Source organism: Gobius niger (genome assembly GCF_951799975.1).
Source record: "Gobius niger genome assembly, chromosome: 24".
NCBI lineage: Eukaryota > Metazoa > Chordata > Actinopteri > Gobiiformes > Gobiidae > Gobius > Gobius niger.
In genome coordinates, this window is record NC_136875.1 from 15,586,448 (window position 1) to 15,611,514 (window position 25,067).

Here is a 25,067-nt window from a genome sequence, read left to right on the forward strand (position 1 = left end):
GAGAAAAAATTGACAAAAAAGTCATGAAAATTTGACAAAAATGAGACGACTGCCCAAAAAATCTGATGACGTGAGGAAAAAGATCCATTTAGTTTTGTAGATCTTAGCTTTCAAATGAGGCGTCACACTGGCCTACAGGATTTGGGTAAAGCTGAACTGGAGAACATGCTCTCGGTTCAGGCGGGAGTTAAGAGGTTAAACAATTTGGAGAAAAATCTAAACTTTCTCTAATTATTAAAAAACTACTTTAACAAACGCTGAATTATGAATATAGTTTCTACTAAATAAAGATACAAAGACATGGAGCAAAGTGGATCAACAGCCCATAAATACATGAATAACGGAGAATGCTAACATGATGCTACATGTTAGCATTGTACTAATGCTAATGTTTTTTTCGCTTCTACTGAACAATCTGCTGTGGAAAAATATCCATATTGACTTTATTTATAGACACAGACGCATCTCGTCATAGAAGGGGGCGTGGCTTCACCGAGGGGGAAAATAGAATCTTTAGAGAAACACAATTTTTCCCTCTTTTTAGCCATTTTCTGGTGGAATATCAACTTATTTATCACATAAATAAAGTTAAGTATGATGCTAACATGTAGCATCATGTTAGCATTCTCCGTTATTCATGTATTTATGGGCTGTTGAACCACTTTGCTCCTCCCCATGTCTTTGTATCTTTATTTAGTAGAAACTATATTCATAATTCAGCGTTTGTTAAAGTAGTTTTTGAATAATTAGAGAAAGTTTAGATTTTTCCAAATTGTTTAACTGTTTTCACGCATGATTCCAGAGATGCCGTCTGTATCTATGTGATAAATAAGATCAAATTCCACCAGAAAATGGATAAAAAGAGTATCTATATTGCAAGTAGCTGCTGAGACGAGCTGTGTGCTTTTATTTTGGCATCAAAACAGGAAGTCACTTATTGAGCAGTGTTGTTATGATTTGAAGTCATGCACAGAGTCCATTATGACTTACAGCAGATGTCATTCTTCTAAATAAGTCATCAAACCTGCCATATGTGCTTTAATGCACTTTGTGTCAAAAGCTTTTGTTTTGTTTGGCATGTATCATCATCCCTGCGTGGTGACAGAGCTGTGTTGTAAACATGTCTGTGTGCGTCAGGCCGGTGAAGCTTGTTTCTTATTCATCTCCTCCTGGCCTTGGTTTCCAGGTTACTCCCGCACCTCCAGCTCGGTGTCCCCGCGCGGCTACGCTCCCAGCTCCACGCCGCAGCAGTCCAACTACAACACCATCACGTCCTCCATGAACGGCTACGGCTCCGGCATGGCCAACCTGTCCGTGCCCGGCTCGCCCTCCTTCCTCAACGGAGCCGCCGGGAACTCCGCCTACGCCAGTGAGTGCCCGCCCAAACCCCACGCATTCTTCACCGTCGGACATCGCCATCGCCATCTGCATCTGCTCCCGGTTCAGACCTGGTTTAGTCCAATTTTAGACCTGGTTTAGCCCCATCTCAGACCTGGTTTAGCCCCATCTTAGACCTGGTTTAGTCCCATCTTACACCTGGTTTAGCCCCATCTTACACCTGGTTTAGTCCAATTTTAGACCTGGTTTAGTCCCATCTTACACCTGGTTTAGCCCCATCTTACACCTGGTTTAGCCCCATCTTACACCTGGTTTAGTCCAATTTTAGACCTGGTTTAGCCCCATCTTACACCTGGTTTAGTCCCATGTTTCACCTGGTTTAGCCCCATCTTACACCTGGTTTAGCCCCATCTTACTCCTGGTTTAGCTCCATCTTACACCTGGTTTAGTCCCATGTTACTCCTGGTTTAGCTCCATGTTAGACCTGGTTTAGCCCCATGTTACTCCTGGTTTAGCTCCATGTTACTCCTGGTTTAGCTCCATGTTAGACCTGGTTTAGCCCCACGTTACACCTGGTTTAGCCCCATGTTACACCTGGTTTAGCCCCATGTTACTCCTGGTTTAGCTCCATGTTACTCCTGGTTTAGCTCCATGTTACTCCTGGTTTAGCTCCATGTTAGACCTGGTTTAGCCCCATGTTAGACCTGGTTTAGCCCCATGTTAGACCTGGTTTAGCCCCACGTTACACCTGGTTTAGCCCCATGTTACTCCTGGTTTAGCTCCATGTTACTCCTGGTTTAGCTCCATGTTAGACCTGGTTTAGCCCCATGTTAGACCTGGTTTAGCCCCATGTTAGACCTGGTTTAGCCCCATGTTAGACCTGGTTTAGCTCCATGTTACTCCTGGTTTAGCCCCATGTTAGACCTGGTTTAGCCCCATGACCCTGATCTGAATGTCCTGAGCGGGATGTGCTTCGCCTGCCCTCGCACGCGCCGCTTGTTCACGATCGTCAACGAAGAAGTAAACAGTAAATACGGAAACTGCAGGAAACCTGATGCACAACATCCCTCTGTCCCTTTGTCTTTCTGTCAGCGTAGGATTTACTCTCACGGACGATTAACGAGTAAAATCACAACATGTACGACACCTGCAGTGGCGCTTACGGCCTCTAGGGGCAGGAGTTTCTTAGTTCTGCTTTAAACATCGATTTAAATGTAGCTGAAGGTCTTAGTGACTTTAATGGTGCTTATTTCTGTTTTTTCAGCTCAGGTTTAGCTCTGGTTTAGCCCCGGTTTAGCCCTGGTTTAGCCCCGGTTTAGCCCTGGTTTAGCCCCGGTTTAGCCCTGGTTTAGCCCCGGTTTAGCCCCGGTTTAGCCCCGGTTTAGCCCTGGTTTAGCCCCGGTTTAGCCCTGGTTTAGCCCCGGTTTAGCCCATGTTTAGACCTGGTTTAGCCCCGGTTTGGCCCATGTTTAGACGCGGTTTAGCCCCGGTTTAGCCCTGGTTTAGACCTGGTTTGGCCCATGTTTAGACCTGGTTTGGCCCATGTTTAGACCTGGTTTAGCCCATGTTTAGACCTGGTTTAGCCCATGTTTAGACCTGGTTTGGCCCATGTTTAGACCTGGTTTAGCCCATGTTTAGACCTGGTTTAGCCCATGTTTAGACCTGGTTTGGCCCATGTTTAGACCTGGTTTAGCCCATGTTTAGACCTGGTTTGGCCCATGTTTAGACCTGGTTTGGCCCATGTTTAGACCTGGTTTGGCCCATGTTTAGACCTGGTTTAGCCCATGTTTAGACCTGGTTTAGCCCATGTTTAGACCTGGTTTGGCCCATGTTTAGACCTGGTTTGGCCCATGTTTAGACCTGGTTTGGCCCATGTTTAGACCTGGTTTGGCCCATGTTTAGACCTGGTTTAGCCCATGTTTAGACCTGGTTTGGCCCATGTTTAGACCTGGTTTGGGTCATGTTTAGACCTGGTTTGGCCCATGTTTAGACCTGGTTTAGCCCATGTTTAGACCGGGTTTAGCCCATGTTTAGACCGGGTTTGGCCCATGTTTAGACCTGGTTTAGCCCATGTTTAGACCTGGTTTGGCCCATGTTTAGACCTGGTTTAGCCCATGTTTAGACCTGGTTTAGCCCATGTTTAGACCTGGTTTAGCCCATGTTTAGACCTGGTTTGGCCCATGTTTAGACCTGGTTTAGTCCCGGTTTAGCCCTGGTTTAGTCCCGGTTTAGACCTGGCTTAGTCCCGGTTTAGTCCCGGTTTAGCCCCGGTTTAGCCCCGGTTTAGCCCCGGTTACCCCCGGTTACCCCCGTGTTGTTCCTCCTCTGTTTACCCCTCCTCTCCTCCACCGCCTGCAGCTCCAGGTGTGTTTGTTAGCGCTTAGACCTGGTTTGGCCCTAGTTTAGACCAGGTTTAGCCCATGTTTAGCCCCGGTTTAGTCCCGGTTTAGCCCATGTTTAGCCCTGGTTTAGCCCTGGTTTGGCCCATGTTTAGCCCTGGTTTAGACCTGATTTGGCCCAGGTTTAGCCCCGGTTTGGCCCATGTTTAGACCGGGTTTGGCCCATGTTTAGACCTGGTTTGGCCCCGGTTTAGCCCTGGTTTGGCCCATGTTTAGACCTGGTTTGGCCCATGTTTAGACCTGGTTTGGCCCATGTTTAGACCTGGTTTGGCCCATGTTTAGACCTGGTTTAGCCCATGTTTAGACCTGGTTTGGCCCATGTTTAGACGCGGTTTAGCCCCGGTTTAGCCCCGGTTTAGCCCTGGTTTAGACCTGATTTGGCCCAGGTTTAGCCCCGGTTTAGCCCATGTTTAGACCTGGTTTAGCCCATGTTTAGACCTGGTTTGGCCCATGTTTAGACCTGGTTTAGCCCATGTTTAGACCTGGTTTAGCCCATGTTTAGACCTGGTTTAGCCCATGTTTAGACCTGGTTTGGCCCATGTTTAGACCTGGTTTAGTCCCGGTTTAGCCCTGGTTTAGTCCCGGTTTAGACCTGGCTTAGTCCCGGTTTAGTCCCGGTTTAGCCCCGGTTTAGCCCCGGTTTAGCCCCGGTTACCCCCGGTTACCCCCGTGTTGTTCCTCCTCTGTTTACCCCTCCTCTCCTCCACCGCCTGCAGCTCCAGGTGTGTTTGTTAGCGCTTAGACCTGGTTTGGCCCATGTTTAGACCTGGTTTAGACCTGGTTTAGCCCTGGTTTAGTCCCGGTTTAGTCCCGGTTTAGCCCCGGTTACCCCCGGTTACCCCCGTGTTGTTCCTCCTCTGTTTACCCCTCCTCTCCTCCACCGCCTGCAGCTCCAGGTGTGTTTGTTAGCGCTTAGACCTGGTTTGGCCCTAGTTTAGACCAGGTTTAGCCCATGTTTAGCCCCGGTTTAGTCCCGGTTTAGCCCATGTTTAGACCTGGTTTAGCCCCGGTTTAGCCCCGGTTTAGCCCTGGTTTAGCCCTGGTTTGGCCCATGTTTAGCCCTGGTTTAGACCTGATTTGGCCCAGGTTTAGCCCCGGTTTGGCCCATGTTTAGACCGGGTTTGGCCCATGTTTAGACCTGGTTTGGCCCCGGTTTAGCCCTGGTTTGGCCCATGTTTAGACCTGGTTTGGCCCATGTTTAGACCTGGTTTGGCCCATGTTTAGACCTGGTTTGGCCCATGTTTAGACCTGGTTTAGCCCATGTTTAGACCTGGTTTAGCCCATGTTTAGACGCGGTTTAGCCCCGGTTTAGCCCCGGTTTAGCCCTGGTTTAGACCTGATTTGGCCCAGGTTTAGCCCCGGTTTAGCCCATGTTTAGACCTGGTTTAGCCCATGTTTAGACCTGGTTTGGCCCATGTTTAGACCTGGTTTAGCCCATGTTTAGACCTGGTTTGGCCCATGTTTAGACGCGGTTTAGCCCCGGTTTAGCCCCGGTTTAGCCCTGGTTTAGACCTGATTTGGCCCAGGTTTAGCCCCGGTTTAGCCCATGTTTAGACCTGGTTTAGCCCATGTTTAGACCTGGTTTGGCCCATGTTTAGACCTGGTTTGGCCCATGTTTAGACCTGGTTTGGCCCATGTTTAGACCTGGTTTAGCCCATGTTTAGACCTGGTTTGGCCCATGTTTAGCCCTGGTTTAGCCCCGGTTTAGACCTGGTTTAGTCCCATGTTTAGCCCTGGTTTAGTCCCGGTTTAGACCTGGTTTAGCCCATGTTTAGACCTGGTTTAGCCCATGTTTAGACCTGGTTTGGCCCATGTTTAGACCTGGTTTGGCCCATGTTTAGACCTGGTTTGGCCCATGTTTAGACCCGGTTTAGCCCCGGTTTAGCCCCGGTTTAGCCCCGGTTTAGCCCCGGTTACCCCCGGTTACCCCCGTGTTGTTCCTCCTCTGTTTACCCCTCCTCTCCTCCACCGCCTGCAGCTCCCGCAGACTCAGGTGTGTTCGTTAGCGCTTAGACCTGGTTTGGCCCATGTTTAGACCTGGTTTAGACCTGGTTTAGCCCCGGTTTAGCCCCGGTTTAGTCCCGGTTTAGCCCCGGTTACCCCCGGTTACCCCCGTGTTGTTCCTCCTCTGTTTACCCCTCCCCTCCTCCACCGCCTGCAGCTCCCGCAGACTCAGGTGTGTTCGTTAGCGCTTAGACCTGGTTTGGCCCATGTTTAGACCTGGTTTAGCCCTGGTTTAGCCCCGGTTTAGCCCCGGTTTAGCCCCGGTTACCCCCGGTTACCCCCGTGTTGTTCCTCCTCTGTTTACCCCTCCTCTCCTCCACCGCCTGCAGCTCCCGCAGACTCAGGTGTGTTCGTTAGCGCTTAGACCTGGTTTGGCCCATGTTTAGACCTGGTTTAGACCTGGTTTAGCCCCGGTTTAGCCCCGGTTTAGTCCCGGTTTAGCCCCGGTTACCCCCGGTTACCCCCGTGTTGTTCCTCCTCTGTTTACCCCTCCTCTCCTCCACCGCCTGCAGCTCCCGCAGACTCAGGTGTGTTCGTTAGCGCTTAGACCTGGTTTAGCCCTGGTTTAGTCCCGGTTTAGCCCCGGTTTAGCCCCGGTTACCCCCGGTTACCCCCGTGTTGTTCCTCCTCTGTTTACCCCTCCTCTCCTCCACCGCCTGCAGCTCCCGCAGACTCAGGTGTGTTCGTTAGCGCTTCCTCTCTGCTCGTCCTCCGGCGGGGGAGCCTTGTTTTTGGCCGGCTTTTAAAAGCCGCGGTGTTGGTGCGCGATTCGCCTCCGAGACTCATTTGGCGCGGCTCAGACCGGGCTGGAGCTGGCAGCGGGAGCTCGTCTACTCCCTGGACCAAACACAAACGCAGTTAAGATTCGCGGAGTTATCGGGAGAGGATTAGACGGAGCGCGGCCGGCGAATTTAGAGCAGCAGCAGCTACTCGCCCGGAACGCCGCGGATAAAGGAGAATAATAAGGACTTAGACAGAAATGTTATGTTTTTATAGGGGATGATTTTGCCCAGGAACTTGTTAAGACCTGGTCAACAAAAGCACTGAACTTTCAGGCCGGCATTCACTCAGAAACAGAGGTTATGAATGAATCACGACCAGGAACGTCGATAAAAAGCCTCAAATGTAGTCAAACTGGCAGTAAATCTAAATCCCCCTGGAAAATAAAGACATGTCTGACTAGTTTTCCTTCACAATCTGGTCTAAAGTCCCGGGTCTTGAGCCTTATCGTGTGTTGGCTCCTCTTCATTCTTCATTTCCACCTTCCTCTCGTCTCTATCTGGTGGATATGAGACTAAAAGATCAACCCTAATGTACTACAGTAAGAAAACCCGCGTGTGGTTGGTTAGCAGAATAATAATGGGACAGGTGTGTGTGTTTTTTTAATTTGGCCGACCATTAATGTCTTCTCTCCTGAGGGATTCTTCTCCAGCTCACTGAAGATCACCTTCTTAAACACTGCTCCTCACTGTAGCTTTAGCGTGTGTTTGCTTTAGGCTCTATATAAAGGTGCGGATCATTAAATTCATTTACATGGGGGAGAAAGTTTATTTTATTTCAACGATATAAAAGGTCAAAAACAGAAACATCACGAGCTTCACTGACTCTTCATTACACTGCGTTCCAAATTATTATGCAAATTGGATTTTTGTGTCAAAAAGGTAAAAAAAAAAGCAATAATAATGAAACTCATGGATGGTATCGTGTCTTGGGGCTCTATGAATCACTGACATAAATCTCAGACCTGGGATGATTAGTTGTCGGGTTAAGCCCAGTCAAGGGAAAAACTACTGAAAAATGGTGTTCCACTTTATTATGCAGATCATCGTTTTCAAGCAATATGGTAAAGAAAAAGGGACTTTCTGCTGATGAAAAGCGTGAAATAGTTGAATGCCTTGGTCTAGGTATGAAAACCTTCGATATTTCATGAAAGATTAAGTGTAATCATCGTACTGATAAGAGATTTGTGGATGATTCAGAGCACACTCCGTTTTGGGCCGATAAAGGCACAATATGGACGGTTTCAGCCAGTCAAACACATCAGATTAGGAGAACAGATGCTACAAAGCAGCATACAGGTATTTGAAGCTGCTGGTGCCTCTGGAGTCTCCCGAACATCAAGGTGTCGGACCCTCCAGAGGCTGCAGTTGTGCATAAACCTTCTATCCGGGCCTCCCCTAAACTGTTAATTGAATGTTCATGAACAGAAACGGCTGCAGTGGCTCAGAAATACATGAGGACTCATTTTCAAACAGTCTTGTTCACTGATGAGCGCCGTGTAACCCTGGATGGTCAAATCAGTGGAGTAGTGAATGGTTGGTGAATAACCACAATGTCCCAACAAGGCTGTGACGTCAGTAAAGAGGTGGCGGAGTCATGTTTTGGGCCAGAATCATGGTGAGAGAGCTGGTCGGCCCCATTAGGCCCTTTTAGGCTCCCTGAAGGTGTGAAAATGACCTTTGAAAAATATGTGGAGTTTCTGACTGACCACTGTCTTCTATGCTACAAAAAGAAGAGCCGTGCTTTCCCTAACGAAATCCTCTTCATGCATGACAACGCACCATGTCCTGCTGTAAAGAAAACCTCTGCATCACTGGCTGCTATGGGGATAAAAGGAGAGAAACTCATGATGTGGACCCCCTCCTCCCCTGACCTCAACCCTGTTGAGAACATTTGGAGCATCAACAAAAAAAACTTCTATGAGGGTGGGAGGCAGTTTTCATCCAAACAGCAGCTCTGGGAGGCTATTCTAACATCCTGCAAAGAAATCCAAGCAGAAACTGTCCAAAAACTTACAATTTTAATGGATTTAAGAATTTTGAAGCTGCTATCACACAAGGGCTCCTATGGTAAAATACAACTTGACCTGTTAATATTTTTTTTGATTGAAATAGCTTTTGATTTCAGTAAATATGACCTCCTAATGCTACAAATACAACAAATGACCATTTTCAGTTAATTACAAGCTTTAAAATGTATTGAAACGATGAGTTGCATAATAACTTGGAACAGTGGATTTTGAGGTTTTTACTATATTTATTTTTGAAAAAAATACTGTTATCACTTGGAATTTTTTTCCACCACATTTAAATGATCCTCTACCAGTTAAAGACTTGAAAATTATGCTGACTCTCATTTGAGTTGACAATTTAGAAAATCTTAGAAAAATGTCATTTGCATAATAATTTGGAACGCAGTGTAGAGATGCACCGGTCCAGCTGTTTTACTTACGATACCGATACTCGGGGTTTGAGTATCTGCCGATATCCGATATGAACCGATACCAAGAGACAGTCGAGTGAATAAGTGAATGTTCCTTTATCTCCATTGTGAGATCAATAAAGTCAGATCTTCATGATGTTTCAGATTAATATACTAGTGGATAAAATATTTTGGATTTTCTACACAATCCTTGGACAGGTTATTTCATATTCATTTAAATAACTCACATAAAGTAACTTGTGCATTTCAAATATCTTAGATCAGTCACTTCTCCAGCAGTCGATGACTTTATTTTATTTTATTTGGCTTATTCTATCATAGTTTCTGTCTCAGCCTTGATTAACTGCAACTACCAATAGCATGCTACCGCTAGCTTTAGCACGCTGTTACTCAAGAATACATTTGCGAAGGTTAAAGCTAGCTCAGCCATTGGACTCTCCAGGTTAGCTTAGCTTCAAAATGAGGTACAGCAGGCCCATATTCACTCAGATTTAGTTGCTGAGAGCCGTAATTGGTATCGGTTCATTACCAGTACTGGATCGGTGCTTCCCCAGGCTTCATGAGGCATTGATCTCCAAACAGCTTCACTTCATCCCTCTGAGTTGTCCATGTTTCCCGTCACAGCAGCGTATTTCCCAATAACACACGCCTCCTCGGGTTGGGTTCTGCTAGCGTTAGCGTCTCGTTTGCGCAGACAGGAACTCGCCCAGGTCTGAACCGGAGCTGATTGTGAATCCGCTCCGTTTTCACCGTCCCTCCCCCTCAGTCCCGCCTCACACGTCTGCACGCTGTGTCTGTCTGTTTCTGTTTGGGGAACGTTCGGGGTAAAGTTCTGCAGTTATGGATCAACTTCAGGCCGCGGGTCTCGTTTGGGTTTGTCTCAGAGACGAGTCAGAGTCAGGGAGCTTCACTCATCTTCACCTTCATCCCGTTTCCTGCATGACTCCATCCACCGCTCTCACTCCCGGATCTGTGCTGCCTGATCTGTGTCGCCCGACCCGCCGGAAATGTCAGAACCTGGTGTTTAGGAAGGGTTAGCTGTCCGGAAAATCAGTTTTGGTGTCACTTTAAAGAAAACACATCCGGCAGCCTGTTAGCTAGTCTCAGTGTTCCACATCCAGCAGCCTGTTAGCTAGCCTCAGTGTTACACATCCAGCAGCCTGTTAGCCAGTCTCAGTGTTCCACATCTGGCAGCCTGTTAGCTAGTTTCAGTGTTACACATCCGGCAGCCTGTTAGCTAGTCTCAGTGTTACACATCCAGCAGCCTGTTAGCCAGCCTCAGTGTTACACATCCAGCAGCCTGTTAGCCAGCCTCAGTGTTACACATCCGGCAGCCTGTTAGCCAGCCTCAGTGTTACACATCCAGCAGCCTGTTAGCTAGTCTCAGTGTTACACATCCAGCAGCCTGTTAGCTAGTCTTAGTGTTCCACATCCAGCAGCCTGTTAGCCAGCCTCAGTGTTACACATCCAGCAGCCTGTTAGCTAGTCTCAGTGTTACACATCCAGCAGCCTGTTAGCCAGCCTCAGTGTTCCACATCCGGCAGCCTGTTAGCTTGTCTCAGTGTTACACATCCGGCAGCCTGTTAGCCAGCCTCAGTGTTACACATCCGGCAGCCTGTTAGCTAGTCTCAGTGTTACACATCCGGCAGCCTGTTAGCTAGTCTCAGTGTTACACATCCGGCAGCGTGTTAGCTAGCCTCAGTGTTACACATCCGGCAGCCTGTTAGCTAGCCTCAGTGTTCCACATCCGGCAGCCTGTTAGCCAGTCTCAGTGTTCCACATCCAGCAGCCTGTTAGCTAGTCTCAGTGTTACACATCCAGCAGCCTGTTAGCTAGTCTCAGTGTTACACATCCAGCAGCCTGTTAGCCAGTCTCAGTGTTCCACATCCAGCAGCCTGTTAGCCAGGCTCTTTTTAAACATCTGATCACACAGAAATATCACATTTACTCTTTAGCCTTTTCTGACATTTTTTCCCCCACACACATCCATGATAAAGGCTTTTTTTTTTTTTTTCTGCAGAAATGGTGAGATATATTTTAGCTTTGGAGCTTTTCTCTGTTGTTATTTCAGCAGGAGATTCAGATAAAGTTTTGGACACAGAAGTAGCTGCTTATTGTGTGCGATGTCACACTCAACAAACGTATGGCAAATAACATCATGTGGGAGAGCAGTGATCCGGCAGCCTGTTAGCATCACAGATTAGCCTGTTAGCATCACAGATCCAGAAGCCTGTTAGCATCACAGATCCAGAAGCCTGTTAGCGTCACAGATCCAGAAGCCTGTTAGCGTCACAGATCCAGAAGCCTGTTAGCGTCACAGATCCAGAAGCCTGTTAGCGTCACAGATCCAGAAGCCTGTTAGCGTCACAGATCCAGAAGCCTGTTAGCATCACAGATCCAGAAGTCTGTTAGCATCACAGATCAACGTGTTAGCGTCACAGATCCAGAAGCCTGTTAGCGTCACAGATCCAGAAGCCTGTTAGCGTCACAGATCCAGAAGTCTGTTAGCATCACAGATCCAGAAGCCTGTTAGCGTCACAGATCCAGAAGTCTGTTAGCGTCACAGATCCAGAAGTCTGTTAGCGTCACAGATCCAGAAGTCTGTTAGCGTCACAGATCCAGAAGTCTGTTAGCGTCACAGATCCAGAAGTCTGTTAGCATCACAGATCCAGAAGCCTGTTAGCATCACAGATCCAGAAGCCTGTTAGCATCACAGATCCAGAAGCCTGTTAGTATCACAGATCCAGAAGTCTGTTAGCATCACAGATCCAGAAGCCTGTTAGCATCACAGATCCAGAAGTCTGTTAGCGTCACAGATCCAGAAGTCTGTTAGCGTCACAGATCCAGAAGTCTGTTAGCATCACAGATCCAGAAGTCTGTTAGCATCACAGATCCAGAAGCCTGTTAGCGTCACAGATCCAGAAGTCTGTTAGCGTCACAGATCCAGAAGTCTGTTAGCATCACAGATCCAGAAGTCTGTTAGCATCACAGATCCAGAAGTCTGTTAGCATCACAGATCCAGAAGTCTGTTAGCGTCACAGATCCAGAAGTCTGTTAGCGTCACAGATCCAGAAGCCTGTTAGCATCACAGATCCAGAAGCCTGTTAGCATCACAGATCCAGAAGCCTGTTAGCATCACAGATCCAGAAGCCTGTTAGCATCACAGATCCAGAAGCCTGTTAGCGTCACAGATCCAGAAGCCTGTTAGCATCACAGATCCAGAAGTCTGTTAGCATCACAGATCAACGTGTTAGCGTCACAGATCCAGAAGCCTGTTAGCGTCACAGATCCAGAAGCCTGTTAGCGTCACAGATCCAGAAGTCTGTTAGCGTCACAGATCCAGAAGTCTGTTAGCATCACAGATCCAGAAGCCTGTTAGCGTCACAGATCCAGAAGTCTGTTAGCATCACAGATCAACCTGTTAGCGTCACAGATCTGGCAGCCTGTTAGCCTCACAGATCAGTCTGTTAGCATCACAGATCCAGCAGCCTGTTAGCGTCACAGATCCAGCAACCTGTCAGCGTCACAGATCCGTCAGCCTGTTAGCGTCACAGATCAGCTTGTAAGCCTGTTAGCCTAGCTCAGCGTCACAGATCCGGCAGCCTGTTAGCGACACAGATCCGGTAGCCTGTTAGGCTCACAGATCAGCCTGTTAGCCTAGCTCAGCGTAACGGATCCGGCAGCCTGTTAGCCTAGCTCAGCCTCACAGATCCGGCAGCCTGTTAGCCTAGCTCAGCATCACAGATCCGGCAGCCTGTTAGCCTAGCTCAGCGTCACAGATCCGGCAGCCTCATGCTCATGTCCTGTGTACTCCACAGTCAAACAGAAGAGCGCCTTCGCCCCGGTCGTGAGGCCTCAGAACTCCCCGCCCCCAAACTGCACCTCCTCCAATGGCAGCAGCCTGCAGGGTGAGCACACGCCCCCCCCACGCCCGGACCCGCCCCCGTCTCCACCCCATCGTTCTCCGTCCATCACATTGTCCACGAACTCCTCATTTTATTCACCTGGAAGTTGATCCATGACTGAGAGAAACATTGCCAGAGTTTACGCGGGAGTTAAGTCAACGCGCCTGAAAGCCTTATTTATTATTTATTATTATTTTATTATTATTAAAGCCTTGTTTGTAAAAAATGGTGTTGCAAAAATACAAAAACAATGCCTAAAAAGTTTCCAGTTTTGTCCTGCTTACTTACTTTACATCCATATTTTCCATCATTGCTCCATTTCGGGGAATGAAGGAACCAAATAAATATATAAATGTTGAGATTAGACCATATTTCAGCTTAAATGGGACGTGTTGTCTCCTGCATAAACTCTGATCCTGATCATCTCTTCACTAACGCTCTTCATACTGTGGCTCAAACTCTTTCTTCTGCTCGACATCACACACGTCTCTGAATATTGTGACTTTAGTTCATGTTTTTGCTGAAAGAGGGAGCTTTGAACTTTGGGCCAGGTTTTGTTTCATGTGGATAGGCCCAGAAATGACCCGGCGTGGGGGGAGGAAGGGAATGGGCATTTTTCACTCTTTTCAGGCATCATTTTCAGCTTATTTATTCCACACAGATCAAATCAAACCAACATCAGTACGTTTCTTGCATCAGAAAATGTGGTAATTCAGCAGCTTTTAAAGTGACAGAGAAAGAGCAGTTTTTCTCTATGATTTTTGTGGTTTGAACTTGGTCTGAACGAGAGAACATTCCCACTGACAATTCATTTACACTTTCAAGAGAAAACAACAAAAGAAAACAATCAAATAACTTAAATGAACATTTTTACATGAACAATTAGTGAACTATTAGCAACCTTTTAAATATGTTTTGAGCCATACATGGTCAGGCCAAAACACTAAACCTAATTCTGCTTAATTGGGGACTTTCTCTGTTCTCCTTGTGTCGGGGCCAGGACTCCATGGAAAAAGTGATTCCTAATCTCAGTGGGACTTTCCTGGTTAAATAAAGTTAAAAAAAAAAGGAAACGTAGTGAATAAACAGAAGGAAACAAACATAAGATGAGTTTATTTCCTAAAGCTCTTCTTTGTATCAGCCGCAACATAAAACCCTGTGTCAGACACATCACTTTTCCTCTGTGGTTAAACTAAACTAAACTAGTTACAACATGTACAATATGCACAACACAAAACAATGATCCTAAGAGCCGTCAAACAGAGAAACCTGCTCGAAAAGGAGTGGGATCCAGAAGCCTGTTAGCATCACAGATCCAGAAGCCTGTTAGCATCACAGATCCAGAAGCCTGTTAGCATCACAGATCCAGAAGCCTGTTAGCATCACAGATCCAGAAGCCTGTTAGCATCACAGATCCAGAAGCCTGTTAGCATCACAGATCCAGAAGCCTGTTAGCATCACAGATCCAGAAGCCTGTTAGCATCACAGATCCGGCAGCCTGTTAGCATCACAGATCCAGAAGCCTGTTAGCATCACAGATCCAGAAGCCTGTTAGCATCACAGATCCGGCAGCCTGTTAGCATCACAGATCCAGAAGCCTGTTAGCATCACAGATCCAGAAGCCTGTTAGCATCACAGATCCGGCAGCCTGTTAGCATCACAGATCCAGAAGCCTGTTACACAAGCACTTATCTCTTCTTGCATTAAACAATATGTGAACATCATTACATCATTACATCATTACATCGTTGCCGCCGAAACAAACACACTTTTCTACTTTTTATAACATTCAAAAATAATTTCCTCAAATCTTAAATTGTTTTATATTTGGATGTTCTTTGAGCTGCTCATTCTTTTCCTTGCTTTTTGACCTATACGTGCCTTTCAGTCATGTGACGTTTGTTGTTTTGGCGTCCATTTTGAATACCGCAGTAGAATTATGCAGTAACAGTACCTCTACTCAGGATATAAAAGAAAAACAACTGATCGACAGAGGCATTTTTATGAAATCGTAATCATTGCTCATGAAGATAACAGAAAAAACACAACCCCAGAGACGCACGTTTATGTGAAGAAACCAGTGAGTCAGTGATTAAGACGCTAGCATGCTACTGGTTAGCATTTAGCTTCAACAGCTCAGGATACAACATGTGACAGAGGTCAGAGCTGCTACTGTAGTATTTCCTCAGTGTTCATGGAAGTGTTTATCGTGATGGAGCCATTGACAGTTAATAGTATGATCTGTCAATGCTAACCGGTAGCATGCTAGCGTCTTGAGCAGCTTAAACTGACAAGACTGACAACAACACAGAGGCAGAAAGGAACTCACCATCACTGTTATGTCTTTTCCTCAACACATTTTCATCTTCATCTGTTTGAGCTCATTTAAACGACTCCTTAAATAACGCTGTGTGTTTGTGTGTTTGTTTGTTCGTGTCCGTGTGTGTGTGTGTGTGTGTGTGTGTGTGTGTCCGTGTGGTGTTGCAGCGATGGCCGGTCTGATCGTTCCCCCCATGTGAAGAGGAGGAACCCGCCCCTGAAACGCCCGGAGCCCGAAACCACCATATGCATCAGACATTCCCACAATGCAGCAGGACCGACCAAAACGCCGCTTCGTCCGGGGGGTGGGGGGGTGGGGTGGGTGGGGTAGAGGGGGGGTCTGGGGTGCCCCCGGGCCGCAGAGATGCATTCTGGGAGTGTGTGTGTACCACTGTGAGTCCGACGGAAGACGAGGGTCCACTGAGAGCTCTGGACGAGAACCTTTTAGTTTGAACTTTTAACAGACTTGTTCCTGATTCCACATCTGCGTGTTCGCTCCACTCTGCTTTGTTTACAACTGTGTAGCATGATATGAGCTCTACAAGGTCTACAAGGTCTACAAGGTCTACAAGGTCTACTTACTTAGGCTCTAACGTTCACCGCAGGGTCCAGAACTAAACCTCATCAAGGAGCTCTTCTTCTTCAGTAAACAAGTGGAACTGTTGGATCACATGTGCATAAGGTCTTCTCAGTTTTAACACTCGAGAGCACCATTCATACTAGGGATGTACCGATCCCATATTCAGTATCGGTATCGGTATCGGATTTGATGACTGGACGGGTCCGATACAAGACGGCCGTGAATCTGTGGTCCTGGATCTGCAGCGGCTCCAGCCTGAAGGTTTCTCGCACCGCAGCGCTCCCAGGTTTATCGCAGCGCAGCGGTGAACCTGCAGACTGGAACCGCTGCAGATCCAGGACCACAGATTCACGGCCTTCATGCTATCGCTAAGCTAGGCTAGTCAAAAGAAGAGTTTCAGCCTGGATTTGAACATTGTCAGAGTTGAGGTCTGTCTCACATCCTCGTGAAGACTGTTCCAGATTCAGCGTGTTTAGTCCTGACTCTGGGAACCACCTCCCTGAGATGGACTTCGGTGCAGAGCTGTTTTAAACTATTCTCTCAGTGACAGAGACCAGAGCACTGGACTAATATGGTGGTGTTTCCTGGTTCTGGATGTTCTGCAGCTCTGACAGTGAACAGCTGTTACAGTAACGCTCACTTCCTGGACTGAGAGGAACCTCAGGGTGAACACGCACGCTGTGGAATCAAGGATTAGTCCAGGTTTGGATCTTCTCAAGACCTGAGTAAATCTGGTTCTGTCCTGGTCCAGTCCTGGTCCAGTCCTGGTCCAGTCCTGGTCCAGTCCTGGTTCAGTCTTGGTTCAGTCCTGCTCCAGTCCTGGTCCAGTCCTGGTCCAGTCCTGGTCCATGTTCAGTTGTCGTCTGTCAGACCCGGTTTGTAAAACGTGTGTTGTATTTTCTCTGACTCAAACAAAATGGCCGACGTGCCGTTTTTGGCGGGAAACCGGAGCTCTCAGTGGAGGCAGGAGGAATCAACAACTGACAAAGTTTATATACGAACTTTTCACCACAAAAGAGCATCACACTTTAGAGATTTAAGAGGAATATTCTGAATGTTTTGGTTTTGATTCTGTGTGAGTTACATCCAATATTTAACGCCCGTTTCCGCTCAGAGGTCGGACTGAAAGGCTTTTATTTTGAAAACACGACAAATTTAAGGCTTTTATTCTGAAAACACGACACATTTAAGGCTTTTATTTTGAAAACACCTCAAAATTAAGGCTTTTATTGTGAAAACATGACAAATTTAAGGCTTTTATTGTGAAAACACGACAAATTTAAGGCTTTTATTTTGAAAACATGACACATTTAAGGCTTTTATTTTGAAAACATGACAAATTTAAGGCTTTTATTTTGAAAACACCTCAAATTTAAGGCTTTTATTTTGAAAACACCTCAAATTTAAGGCTTTTATTTTGAAAACACCTCAAATTTAAGGCTTTTATTTTGAAAACACCTCAAAATTAAGGCTTTTATTTTGAAAACACCTCAAATTTAAGGCTTTTATTTTGAAAACATGCCATATTTAAGGCTTTTATTTTGAAAACACCACTAAATAAAGGCTTTTATTTTGAAAACACCTCTAATTTAAGGTTTTTATTTTGAAAACATGCCATATTTAAGGCTTTTATTTTGAAAACACCACTAAATAAAGGCTTTTATTTTGAAAACACCTCTAATTTAAGGCTTTTATTTTGAAAACATGACATATTTAAGGCTTTTATTTTGAAACCACAACAAATTTAAGGCTTTCGTTTTGAAAATACCTCAAATTTAAGGCTTTTATTTTGAAAACACCTCAAATTTAAGGCTTTTATTTTGAAAACACCTCAAAATTAAGGCTTTTATTTTGAAAACACCTCAAATTTAAGGCTTTTATTTTGAAAACATGCCATATTTAAGGCTTTTATTTTGAAAACACCACTAAATAAAGGCTTTTATTTTGAAAACACCTCTAATTTAAGGTTTTTATTTTGAAAACATGCCATATTTAAGGCTTTTATTTTGAAAACACCACTAAATAAAGGCTTTTATTTTGAAAACACCTCTAATTTAAGGCTTTTATTTTGAAAACATGACATATTTAAGGCTTTTATTTTGAAACCACAACAAATTTAAGGCTTTCGTTTTGAAAATACCCCAAATTTAAGGCTTTTATTGTGAAAACACCCATATTTAAGGCTTTTTATTTTGAATATCCAGACGGCCTGGACCTCTGGGCGGAAACGGGAAGCCCGTCATGGCGACTGAGCTCTCTCGTCTCCATGACGATATTTATGAATGTGTTCTGTCGTCGCGCCTTCGTCTCAGCTTTGTTTTCAGAGTCTTGTAAAAAGTAAAAAAAATACCGAGTGACGTTTGGGAGGAGTTTTGTAGAAATGAGACGGTCCGGTTTTCCAAAATCAAACTCACTGAAATCTTTTTGTACAAAACGCTTTTACGATATTTACCTTTTGTAAAACGTGTTCTTCTGCGTGGTCCATTCTGTGTGAGGTTGTGAAGCGTATACTCCAAAGTCATGCACTAAGTTCTGTTCTGGCACTTAAATATTATTATTATGACTATTATTATTACCACGGCTATAAGCGGAAATGAAAAAAGCCTTTTGAAATGATATGCACCGATGTTTTTCCTTTTGATAATCCACGTCATGTGACCTCGTGCGTCTTTGTGTTTTTGACGAGCTCATGTTTGTGTTTTCGATATTATCGCCTTTGCACATTTACTTTTCTGAACGTTGAATGTCGCCGACACATGGATTCTGTTTGTGTGGTTTAGTTTTTCTCGTGGTGTCGCCTAAAGCTATGAACGTACAGGTATAAAGAGCCAAACCGACGCTTTCCCTTCACATTAACGCAATAATCGCTCCCGTCTGAGACTTTAGCAGGAAATGGATCAAAATGGAAGATCTTTACGAAGACGAGGCGCTAAAGGGAACGGGGATCCTTAAACTGTCTTTACCGGGTTTATTCTGACGGGTTTACCCAGGAAGTGACTCCAACAGCACTCATTTAAGGCGTTTATTCTGAAAAACTCACACATTTAAGGCTGTTATTCTGAAAAACTCACACATTTAAGGCTTTTATTCTGAAAAACTCACACATTTAAGGCTTTTATTCTGAAAAACTCACACATTTGAGGCTTTTATTCTGAAAAACTCACACATTTAAGGCTGTTATTCTGAAAAACTCACACATTTAAGGCTTTTATTCTGAAAAACTCACACATTTAAGGCATTTATTCTGAAAAACTCACACATTTACGGTTTTTATTCTGAAAAACTCACACATTTACGGTTTTTATTCTGAAAAACTCACACATTTAAGGCTTTTACTTTGAAAACACCTCAAATTTAAGGCTTTTATTCTGAAAAACTCACACATTCAAGGCATTTATTCTGAAAAACTCACACATTTACGGTTTTTATTCTGAAAAACTCACACATTTAAGGCTTTTATTCTGAAAAACTCACACATTTAAGGCTTTTATTCTGAAAAACTCACACATTTAAGGCTGTTATTCTGAAAAACTCACACATTTAAGGCTTTTATTCTGAAAAACTCACACATTTAAGGCTTTTATTCTGAAAAACTCACACATTTAATGCTTTTATTCTGGAAAAACTCACACATTTAAGGCTTTTATTCTGAAAAACTCACTCATTTAAGGCTGTTATTCTGAAAAACTCACACATTTAAGGCTTTTATTTTGAAAACACCTCAAATTTAAGGCTTTTATTGTGAAAAACTCACACATTTAAGGCTTTTATTCTGAAAAACTCACACATTTAAGGCTTTTGTTCTGAAAACACCCCAAATTCAAGGCATTTATTCTGAAAAACTCACACAAATACGTCTTTTACTTTAAAACACCTCAAATTCAAGGCTTTTATTCTGAAAAACTCACACATTTAAGGCTGTTATTCTGAAAACACCTCAAATTCAAGGCTTTTATTGTGAAAGAGACTTTTCACTCCACTCTTAAACAGCATCTGCACTTCAGTCGCTCCAGACTCCACTCAGCCACATGTGGAAGGTTTTTCACTTAAGGATTTTTAGATTCCTGAAAACAAAAACAAAAAAACATATTTCTTGTTCATCCAAAATCCCTCTGATCTTTAACTAATATATCACTAAAGTAAATCCACAAATCTAGTCAAAGCTCCGTCTGTAATTTAGTTTTCATCTCCCAAAATCCAATCCAACTTGAATGTGTCCAACTACGTGAGTTCCTGACGTTCCCTCCAGCGCCTGGTCTTCTCGGTCGTTCATCTCCAGCCTGGGTTCTCGTCTGACCTCGTGTGAATCTGAAACAAGCACAAAGTCTCCTCAGAGTCGGGGTCAGCTGTAAATACTGCATGTTTCTGTGGTCACGGCTTTTGTACAGAAATAACAATAAAGATACATTTGGCTTGAACTCGGCTCCGCCCCTTTGTGTCGCACCTCAGGAACTGCTCTGCCACATCTGCGCTGACTCCGCCCAGTGAAGCCACATCTGGGGTTTCGTCACAAACAAAGATAAAGCCCCCAGAGTCTCCGACACGATGAGGAAACTCAAGAACCTAAAGGGAGAAGAAAGAAACCGGACATTTGAAAAAAACACACAAAAACATGAAAATACATTTACACTGAAGTCAATAACAACAGTAAATGTCTATTATCTGGAAAAAATTACAAAAATGTGACAAAAAAGGACGAAAACATTTACAAAAATGTGACAAATAAATTGACAAAAAAGGACCAACATTTTTTCAAAAAATGACCAAAAAAATTACGAAAAAGTGGCAAAAATTTGATAAAACTTGACAAAAAATTGACCAAAAAAGGACGTATGTGACAAAAAATGATGGAAAAAAAATCTGATGACGTGAGGAAAAAGATCCGTTCAACATCAAATGTCTATTAACCTCTTAACTCCCGCCTGAACCAAGTGTTCTCCAGTTCAGCTTTACCCAAATCCTGTAGGCCAGTGTAACGCCTCATTTGAAAGACCTACAAAACTAAATTGATCTTTTTCCTCACGTCATCAGATTTTTTTTTCATAATTTTTTTTGTTGGGCAGTCGTCTCATTTTTGTCAAATTTTCCTGACTTTTTTCTCAATTTTTTTGTATATTTTTTGTAAATTTTTTGTCTCTTTTTCGTCACATTTTTGTCAAATTTTTCGATTTTTTTGGGTCCATTTTTGATCACTTTTTCGTCCATTTTTTTTCAATTTTTCGTAAAATTTTTCTCACTTTTTAATGCTCTGTTCCACCTACCCTACTCTACTCTACCCTGCTCTACTTTGCCTGCATTTGAAATATTTCCACCAGCCCACTTTACAGTTAACTGGTACTTTTTTTAGTACCTGCTTGGCCCTGGTACTAACCAGGCCAAGCAGGTACTGTTTCCAATGGACACAGTCAAAAGCAAAGCCATATCCATGGATACACCCTGGTAACCATGGATACAGTATCAGATTCTACAGAATAGTGGAAACACAACCAGGCCAAGTAGAGTAGAGAAGGGTAGGGCTGGTGGAAACGAGCCATTAAGTACATTTTTTGTAATTTTTTTGTCACTTTTTCGTCAATTTTTTCACATTTCCATCTTGTTTTCGTCTCAGTTTTGTTGCTATTTTCACAGCTTTTTTCCAGAAGCTTTTGGATTGGGGTAAAGCTGGAGAAAACGTGCTCGGTTCAGGTGGGAGTTAAGGGGTTAACAGACGCTTTACGTGAGACACTTTACACTCACTCCAGACTCTACAGCCTTTGTAGCCACCGCAGCCCTGGGGCAGACATCAGCCCCTCCCACCACATGTTCAGACAGAATATTTATGAATATCATTATTTATAAAGATCCGTTAAAGGGCGGAGTTTTGAGCTTCACATGAAGGAAATAATCACCCCCGCCTTCACCAGTGCAGCTTTACCCAAATCTAAAGGCCAGAGCAACGCCTCATTTGAAAGCTAAGCCCGACACAACGGACCATGACTTTTTCCTTGTGCTTTTTGATGCTTTTTCCTCGTGTTTTCACTTTTTTAAATGTTTTTTTTCTTTACTTTTTCATCACTTTTTAATCGTGTTTTGTCGCAGTTTTTGTCACATTTTTTGTAGCGTTTTCATCCTCGCTTTTGACTTTCTTGCAGAATATTTCAGATTTGGGTAAAGCCGAGCTGGACTGTCCTCGGTGCAGGCGGGGGTGAAGAGGTTAAAGCTGATTTGTTGATATTTGCAGCTCCGTTTGTTAAACTCGTCAAAGTAACGCCAGTGTTTTATAGAAATGTGGTCGGTCCTCAGATCCTCTGTGAGGGGCGGGGCTCTGAGGGGGGGGGGGGGACACCGGGGGGGGGCTCCTCCTCCTCCTCCTCCTCCTCCTCCTCCTCCTCCTCCTCCTCCTCCTCCTCCTCCTCCTCCTCCTGCTGCTGCTGCTCTGGTTCAGGGACATTACCTCAGTGAGAGTCAGCAGAGGCAGAGACTGAAGCCTCGGCGTCTGTGAGACCAGATGCTTCGACAGATCGAGCCGCGAATAAACACAGTTTTCATCTGTGACTCCGGCACAAACATGTACAATAGGAGACCTGACTCTGAACATGAAGTCGTGATGCTTTTTACATTTCAACAGCAAAAACAATGACGACAGTTTGTGCAGCAGCAAAAAGTCTGACCTGAACCGAGTCACACAGTTTCTTAACCTCTTAACTCCCGCCTGAACCGAGAGCATTTTCTCCAGTTCAGCTTTACCCAAATCCTGTAGTCCAGTGTAACGGCTCATCTGAAAGACCTACAAAACTAAATGGATCTTTTTCCTCACGGCAGATTTTTTTTCATCACTTTTTTTGTTGTGCAGTCGACTCATTTATGTCAAATTTTTGTCACTTTTTCGTCAAATCTTTCGAATTTTTTTTGTTCATTTTTTCTCAAATTTTATCCATTTTTGTCATTTTTTTGTACATTTTTTCTCAATTTTTCGTCAAATTTTTCGTCAAATTTTTGTCACTTTAATCAATTTTTTGATTTTTTTTGTCCATTTTTTTCTCACTTTTTTGTCATTTTTTTGTCCATTTTTTTCTCACTTTTTTGTCCATTTTTTGGTCACTTTTTTGTCACATTTTCGTCAAATTATTCGCATTTTTTTGTCAAATTCTTATTGCTTTTTTGTCACTTTTTTGTCATTTTTTTGCTCAATTTTTCTCAATTTTTCGTCACATTTCCATCATTGTTTTCGTCTCAGTTTTGTTGCTATTTTCACACCTTTTTTCCAGAAGCTTTTGGATTGAGAATGTGCTCGGTTCAGGTGGGAGTTAAGGGGTTGAAAAGGTTCATCCTAAACCCCTCCCCCCCCCCGGAGAAACCAGGAGCTAAAACAACTTCAGAGAAATTGCAGGACGGCCGAGAGGAAAAGCAAAATAACCATAAATTATCAAATATTCTGTGCTCAATAAAAGAACCTACAATACATCAATAAGAAATACAGGAAACTAATTATTTTCCACAATAATCACCAATCACGAAAATGTCCCAACGCCGTTTTTTAAAACATTTATGGATCTTTTAGAGACGAGCTTCTAAACATGATGAACGTTGATGATGATGTTTAACCCCTTAACTCCCACCTGAACCGAGCACTTTTTCTCCAGCTTTACCCCAATCCAAAAGCTTCTGGAAAAGAGGTGGGAAAATAGCAACAGAACTGAGACGAAAACAAGGATGGACATGTGAACAAAAGTGAGAAAATATGGACGAAAAAGTGATTAGAATTTGACAAAAAATGCGAATGATTTGACGTAAAAGTGACCAAAAAATGACAAAAATTGACAAAAATTTGACAAAAAATTTAGGAAAAATGTACGAAAAAGTGAAAAGAATTCGACAAAAAAATGTACAAAAAAAAACCGAAAAATTTGACGAAACAGTGACGAAAAATTACAAAAAAATTACAAAAAAATGACAGAAATGGATAAAAAATTGACAAAAAATTGAGAAAAATTTAACGAAAAAGTGACAAAAAAATTGACAAAAAAATTGACAAAAAAATGTGAATAATTTGACGAAAAAGTGACAAAAATGGACAAAAATTTGACAAACAAGTGAGAAAAATTTGACAAAAAATGTAGAAAAAATGGACGAAAAAGTGATCAGTATTTGACAAAAAAATGGACAAAAAAAACCCCGAAAAATTTGACGAAAAAGTGACAAAAAATGACAAAAAAAATGACAGAAATTGATAAACAAATTGACAAAAAATGGAGGAAAATTTAACGAAAAATTGAGAAAAAATGGACAAAAAAGGACAAAAATTTGACAAACAAGTGAGAAAAATTTAGAAAAAATGGACGAAAAAGTGATCAGTATTTGACAAAAAAATGGACAAAAAAAAACAGAAAAATTTGACGAAAAATGACAAAAAATTGACAAAAAAATGACAGAAATGAATAAAAAATTGACAAAAAATGGAGACAAATTTAACGAAAAATAGAGAAAAAATGGCCGAAAAAGTGACAAAAAATTGACTAAAAAGTGATAAGAATTTGACAAAAAATGCGAATAATTTGACGAAAAAGTGACCAAAAAATGACAAAAATGGACAAAAATTTGACAAAAAAATGGACAAAAAATTTACAAAAAAATACAAAAAAATTACAAAACAATTACAGAAATGGATAAAAAATTTAGAAAAAATTAACAAAAAATGGAGAAAAAATGGCCGAAAAAGTGACAAAAAAATTGACAAAAAAATTGACAAAAAAATGCGAATAATTTGACGAAAAAGTGACAAAAATGGACAAAAATTTGACAAACAAGTGAAAAAAATTTGACGAAAAATTTAGAAAAAAGTGATAAGAATTAGACAAAAAAATGGACAAAAAAACCCCGAAAAATTTGACGAAAAATGACCAAAAATTAAAAAAAAAATGACAGAAATTGATAAAAAAATTGACAAAAAATGGAGAAAAATTTAACGAAAAATAGAGAAAAAATGGCCGAAAAAGTGACAAAAATGGACTAAAACGTGATAAGAATTTGACAAAAAATGCGAATAATTTGACGAAAAAGTGACAAAAAATGTACAAAAAATGTACAAAAAATTACAAAAAAATTACAAAAAAATTACAAAAAACGGAGGAAAATTTAACGAAAAATTGAGAAAAAATGGACGAAAAAGTGATCAGTATTTGACAAAAAAATGGACAAAAAAAACCCCGGAAAATTTGACTAAAAAGTGACAAAAAATGTAAAAAAAAATACAGAAATGGATAAAAAATTAACGAAAAATTGAGAAAAAAAGGCCGAAAAAATGACAAAAAATTGACCCAA

The 25,067-nt window shown here is 43.0% G+C and overlaps 1 protein-coding gene across 3 annotated transcripts in view; it reads left to right on the forward strand.

The window, feature by feature from the left end:
• The window catches only part of LOC306982392 (transcription factor COE3), a gene marked incomplete at its 5' end in the record, with an annotated part of 186,245 nt that extends 170,755 nt beyond the window's left edge, over positions 1-15,490 (forward strand). For 2 of the 3 annotated variants that reach the window (XM_079582318.1, XM_079582319.1), the window contains 3 exons: positions 1,187-1,369; positions 12,782-12,871; positions 15,356-15,490. In XM_079582318.1, the coding sequence (XP_079438444.1) occupies positions 1,187-1,369; positions 12,782-12,871; positions 15,356-15,387 (305 nt within the window). In that variant the 3' untranslated portion in view covers positions 15,388-15,490. The remainder of the gene's footprint in view (positions 1-1,186; positions 1,370-12,781; positions 12,872-15,355) is intronic. The other variant, XM_079582320.1, reaches the window with a different exon arrangement.
• Between the last annotated feature and the right edge of the window lie 9,577 nt (positions 15,491-25,067).